Source organism: Vicugna pacos, chromosome 5, assembly GCF_048564905.1.
Source record: "Vicugna pacos chromosome 5, VicPac4, whole genome shotgun sequence".
In the NCBI taxonomy this organism is placed as follows: Eukaryota; Metazoa; Chordata; class Mammalia; order Artiodactyla; family Camelidae; genus Vicugna; species Vicugna pacos.
The window spans coordinates 80,106,044-80,112,290 of NC_132991.1; the positions used below are offsets into that span (position 1 = coordinate 80,106,044).

The window sequence follows — 6,247 nt, forward strand, 5'->3', positions numbered from 1 at the left end:
GGTATGATTCAAAGACCCAGAAAATAGGCAAAGATCTCCCCATCTCCAGAAAGTAATGAATTACACCCCTCCTTGCCCCTGGAGGAAGGTCTGGAGAGAAAAGGTGACAGGCAGGCAGGCCCTGGAGTCAGATATTACCTCTTCGGAGATCACTGGAATGGTTTTCCAACTAGATTCCCTGAGACCCTGACCCTAAAGCCTTCCCTGGGCTGCCTCATCAGTCATTCCACCCAGTACTCTTTAGTAGCCTTAGCTGGCCTGTTCTGCTCCTCAGTGCATCTTCAGATACTGTTCCACTCATGTGCTGCCTCCTCCTCCTGTTCCTCCCCATCCTACCCCTTCCTCCCCATCCTACAAAAGCCTCTCCTAGCTGAGTGGTCCAGCCCAGGCACTCTTCCAGAGCACAAGATACTCCGCCATTCTCTCTTCCATCTCTCACCTGGCTGGTGGAGCAGAGAAAAGAGCCAATTTTCCTATGACCAACCCACATCCCACGCCCTGACTTTGGGGCCACTCTAAGTACTGTTCCTAAAGATCCTAGAAGTACACTATGCCAATGCTTCCAGTCTGTAATGGAAAATCCTTTCATGGGCTGATCCCTAAACCCTATCTATCTGAGGAGAGAGAGGGATGGAAAAATCCCTGGGGCAGCAAGATGGTGGGAGAATGAATCAGGTGCCTCTTCCTTCCAATAATTGCTATGAATGCTCAACTCACTCCATTTTATTTTATCTTTAACCAAGTGTTGCTTTTATATCATTACATAACACAGATACATATTTATCTGTTCAATAGATATTTGTTGACTACCTGTGATGCTAGGTGCCGAGAATATAACAGTGAACAAGACTGACAAATCTCCTCTCTTGGAGCTTACATTTCAGTTTCAACATTTACAGAGTGTGTCAGATGGCCTGATTTGCCCATGGAGGAAAGGTAACATAGGTGAGCAAGGATAATTTATTATAAATCAGTTGGTGCATCAGGCAGGGCTCAACTAGGAAAACAGAAGCCACTCCAGGCATTTCAAACAAGGAATTTAATGCACAACCAGAGGATAGTGAAGTAACCCCAAAGTTTGCAAAATCAAGAAGCTGCTACCACATGTAGGTTAGGTGAGGTGATGGGGTTCTCAGAGCCCAGAGGTCTGTCTGGTGGGGACTGGCATCATGGGGAGATGCAGTTGCTGTTGGAGACACTGTCAAAAGCAGAGAGGGAAGAAGAGAAACACCCTGGTTTCTCCCTTCCTCCCACCTTCCAATCACCTGCCAGCTCAGAGCAGAGATAGGAAGTGCAGTGAATGAATCTGAGAGCAAACTGGGCCAGAATGGCACAGGTGGCAGGGTGGGATGACTCCCGGTCCACAGGGAGGCAAATGCAACCAACATGTCTAAGGAGACGTGAGAATTCACACACGACACAGACACACACTGCACAGTCATACCCCATAGTCACACCCCTAGACAATCATCCCCCAACTCTGGCCCTGTGCTATCATATAGAGAGAACCCCAAGAGCTGCAAAAAGTAAACAACTTTCACCCATTGGACAAACATAAAGCCCTAAGGGTCAAGACCAGAGGAGCTTTTTGAAAGAAGAGAGAATCACTCGCTACTCTATCAGCCTCCGACTAACATCTCCCTACGTCCTCCTCTCCTCCACTGTCATGCTCAGGACTACCACCACTCCATTCCAAGTGGGGCTTGGTATATGCAGGGTCTACTGCTGGGGTTTAGACAGGAGAGCAGAGTCCTCTCAGATTCCTAGCCCCACTGCCCTGAAACCCATCCTCCTGGCTCAGTCCTGCTGCACCCCGCTCCACCCGCCCCACATGTGTCCTCACACAGGCACTAGCATTGCTGCTGTTGCAGGCACTCATGGCTGCACTACTGCCAGTGATGGTGGGCACAGCCATTGTGCTGGCACTCAGGCATGATCCGGAATTCATGGTGTAGTCCCCGTTGTCCCCAGTCCTCATTAGAGGCTTAGGGCTGCCTCGATGAGCATCGGGTGCCTGGAACACAAGTCCAAGGGAAGCACTCTGGCTAAGCCAGGACTTCCTGCCACATGGAAGCTGGGAAGAGACCAGAGGGGAGACAGGAGGGACATGAAAAAGAGAGACCAATGGAGTAGACTCGCCGTGGCTATCAACGTCAGAGACAAGTGCCTGCTTCCGAGCTCTGGCAACAGTTGTGAAGTGGTACCATGAGGAATGAGCCTGAGTACAAGATCTAGGGCTTTTCCTGGGAACCTAGAGACTCACCATTCAGGAAAGGTGCCTGGAAAAGGGAACTGGGGATGAGGCCCCTGCAGCCCTGCTCTCCACAGCCACACTTGGCATTTCTCAGCAAGCCCCCAGTGAGTGTTACTGAAACATATGCATTACCTTTATCTGGCTTTTACTGTCTGTTTCCTCTGAATGTGTGTTGCCTTCTGTAAAAAAGAGGAATAAAGGACAAAGAAGAGGCAAATGAGACTGGAGGGTTCTGGGTTTCTTCTATCAGGACATGATCTGTAGTCCAAGTTTAAAGTAGGCATTCACTGAATTAATGACTCAATGCAAGGATAAATGAATCAACCTCTAAAGCAAAGGGATCCATTGATAGATTGCAGCTGGAAATTATATTCAAATATATATGTAAATGTTATAGGCAAATTATACACAAAATGTCATGGGTATGGACATGTGCTCTTTTCCAGGGAGTGTCCACAGCTTTCACCAAATGCTCAAAGGGGTGCTTGGCCCTGCTCTAGGGGACACACAAGGGTCCCAAACTGACTCTGGTTCCATCTCCTCAAATCCCCCTTCCTTTAGCAGGCTTCCTTCAGCACACACACTGAACTGTGGGTACCATATTGAACAGCATCAATGTAATACTCTTTTGAACATATGTATATTTTTAAGACTATTTGGTATTCCTCCCCACCTCTTTGAGTAACAATCTCAAGAATAATAACAACTTCCAAAAACATTTACTAAGAACTTATCACGTGCCAAGCAGTGTTGTAAGTCCTTCACAGGTATTTTAATCCTTATAACAATTTATGATTAGATGTGAATTGTCTTTTATTTGGCATAAAATTATCTCTTTTCAAGTCTGGGGCTCCTTATTACAACATATCATGCTTTAGTAAACAAGTTTATGGTCACTCTTTAGAAATTTCCTTGCTTCTATCAGACACTCTCCCATCCCTTCCCCGCCACTCATTCCAGAACAAAAAGATTCTGTTGATTCACTTTTTCCTGATTGGTAACATGTCCAAATCCTCTGGAGGGAACTATCTTACAGTCACCTATTCATTCATTTACAAGGCATTTACTGAGTGCTGTGTACCAGTGTTAAGCACCAGACAGGACAGGCAAAGCTCCTACCTTCAACTGTGAAGAGGACGTTCAGATGGAATCAAAGAAATGCAACCTGGGGAGATAGAGAGGACGATCCCATTACTTTTCTGCTACTGGACAACTTTGTAGTACTTCCCTGCCTCATTCTTGCCTCTGACCTTAGGGAAGTCTACAGATAGCCCTTGCCTCAGCACTCTGAAATAATTTCCAATCAACACATGTAGGAGAAATGAGAGACAACAAGGTAGAAAGCTCGTCCGTCTCAAGGTCCTGGGGCTTAGGGAAGCGAGCACTGGTCCTGGGACAAGAAAAGCTGGGTTCCAGAATCTACTCAGATTCGTTTGAGATGGGCAAGTTTCTCCATCTCCCTGAGCCTCAGGCTCCTTACCTGCAGAATGAGGGTTGTCCTATTTCACAAAGTTGATGTGAAGCTTGAATGAAATAAAGGATTAGAAAAAGCCCTAGCTAAACCTATGTTACTATAATTAACAATGATAACTTCCACACTAGCCCATTCTCCTCTTCCAAAAGACTCACACATCTGTAATCATTGTAAGGACACTGGGAAAGGGAGGTGTTGTTTTTATCCATTTTTCTAATCTTGAGGATCTTTAAAAATATATCAACAGCTCCCTTTATTTACCTAATTTCCAACCTAAAAGTCCTTAAGATGATCAGGGGAAAAAGTGGCAGGTCGTTGAGTAGAGGGAGGAAGAAATAGGTAAAATGAAGGGGTAAAATATACTTAGAGCTCTTCCTCCTTTCTCTGAGATCCCCAGGCTGATCTCGTCCAAGTTTCAGTCCCACAGGGCAACCTGAAGGACATGGAGGGGACCCCTGGCCACGACTTCCCAAAGGAGACGGCCTCCCAGGACGGATACCTTTCCTGGCCTCTCGAGCCGCTTCCCTGGTCCTGGAACCAACGCTCTGAACTCACACCGCCGCCATGTTGTCGTCTCTATAGATACAGGACGCGCGGGGCATGGCGTCTCCCGGTATCCCAGGGCAACGACGGCTACACTTCATGAGTCATGAAGGCGAAAGCACGGCCCAACTTTAATGCGTACCTTATTTTTATTCTCAGACTTTCCCTGCTAGTAGTAACTGGCTTCTACCAGTCGAGACATAGTTGTGACGTCCCCACAATCGTACTTTAGTTGACGACCAAATTCGGAGGACGCTTCTCCAAGAACTTGTCACACGAGTGGGAATAGCTGCTGTTCTTTCTCGATACGCCTGGGTGACATAGGGTCAGAATCTCAACCGGAACTTCACTCGGGGATTGCAATTGTTAACTTAAAAGCAGTCCGTAGTTATTTCTTGTTTGCGTGTTGCTTTGCAAACGAATTCCTTTTGCAGATGGAAAAGAATGTGTCCTAGGAGTTTTCTCCTGGCATTTCCTCCTGCCCAGCAGGAAGCTAACTCTTTTGAAGGGATCTGAAGGTGAATGTATGAAGAAGGCATTGTTACACATAATACGAATTTTTAGAAGCCCATCGGTTCATTTGTTCCTATGTCCTTTGGTGGGAAGTCTCATTTGATGAAGGCTCCTAAGGTGGGTGAAGCTGAAAATCTCAAAGTTCATTTATGGGCAATTAAAGATGTTTCCCTACCCAGGACAGTGATGGAGGTGGGTGTTGGGGGATAGATCTTAGAGACTGAAGGGATAAACCCAGAAAATAAACTCTTATTTTGGGGAAGTTGGAATTTACTTGTGAAAGCTGAAAGAATATGATGACAAAGTCACATAAGTTGGCCTGGGAGATCACATGGCCAGAGGCTGGCCAGATTGGAGGGAAGAGGCAGGACAGGGGACCCACTAGATTATGCCAGCACAATTAGCTCTGGAGTTTTCTTGGGATCAAGGAATGTGGAACTCAGTGAGCTTTTCACTAGTTTTAACATTATTCTCAGAATCTGAAATCTGCACTTTGGACGTTACCACTTTTACATTGTTTGTAGTATAATGATTTCCTTTTTGTTTTCCTCTAAGCTCTTTTTGAAATGTTCAGCCTGACTCAGCTGGACCTTAGTAATAGGAAAAGGGATCTGTTTGCTTATTCTTAGGCCAAAAAGGAATAGGGGATCAGTGATTCTGGGAACAAGGCTTGGTGGTGGCTTCAGGAATCCCAGCGAGAAGACCCCAAAGAGTTGGAAAAGCCCACCCTAGGAGCCACATGTCCCTACGCCTCTTCAGTGAAGGAGTGTCCCTGCAAAGCTCTGGTCTGCCTGAACCTTGGTGGATTCTGGGCTTGGGACAGTGAGAGGGGATTCTTAGTAGGACCCATGTGTCTCCACTTCTGTGGGATTCTGAGTGCCTCCTGGGAGCTCTGCTGGTGAATGACCTTTACTGGCATGGTAGACTCCCAGGGAGAGGCCCAAGCTGGACTTTGCCCCAGGAAGCAAACAGCATGAAAGGGGATGTGGCAAAGGGTTGAACCTGAGGAGGGAAGAGGAAGCTGGGTTTACCTCAGAAGTCCCTCATTTCAGGATCCCAGAACCAGTGGGAAATAATGGGTGCTGGGTCCTGGTGACTGTATCCTCTATGGACCCAAGAAAGACAACGAGGTGCTGTTTTGTTCAAGGCTATAAACAAGGGTGGGTGATGATTCAGGAAATTGATGAGAACTAGGATGTGGGAGAAAGGGAGGAAGGAGGATGGGTAGAAAACAGACTCCAATCCTCCTGGCTGGAAGTGGGGGTGTTGGGGGGTGGCAGACGTAATAAAGATAAAGTAAACTCAGTGATTTGGGCTTCAGCATACACAAAAATGTCTTTTCTAAACTTTTCCCCTATAACGCCAAATCTCCCATAAAATTCTGGGCTGGGAAATCAGTCAGACCTGAGATTAATCCTGACTGCCACTTATTGGCTATGTGACCAGGGGTAAGTTCCATGACC

The 6,247-nt window shown here is 46.6% G+C and overlaps 1 protein-coding gene across 10 annotated transcripts in view; it reads right to left on the minus strand.

Moving 5' to 3' along the window:
* Window positions 1-4,301, minus strand: part of CFAP65 (cilia and flagella associated protein 65) — a 34,695-nt gene extending 30,394 nt beyond the window's left edge. For 5 of the 10 annotated variants that reach the window (XR_012072873.1, XM_072961676.1, XM_072961675.1 and 2 more), the window contains exons 1-4: window positions 4,228-4,301; window positions 3,374-3,419; window positions 2,387-2,433; window positions 1,844-2,074 (exon numbers count right to left, since the gene is read on the minus strand). Coding sequence is in view for 6 of the 10 variants with exons in the window: in XM_072961676.1 (XP_072817777.1) it covers window positions 1,844-1,978 (135 nt within the window). In the remaining 4 variants the exon portion in view is untranslated. Of the gene's footprint in view, window positions 1-1,843; window positions 2,075-2,386; window positions 2,434-3,373; window positions 3,420-4,091; window positions 4,190-4,227 lie in introns of those variants that run through there. The other 5 variants (XM_072961673.1, XM_072961674.1, XM_072961677.1 and 2 more) reach the window with 5 other exon arrangements.
* Between the last annotated feature and the right edge of the window lie 1,946 nt (window positions 4,302-6,247).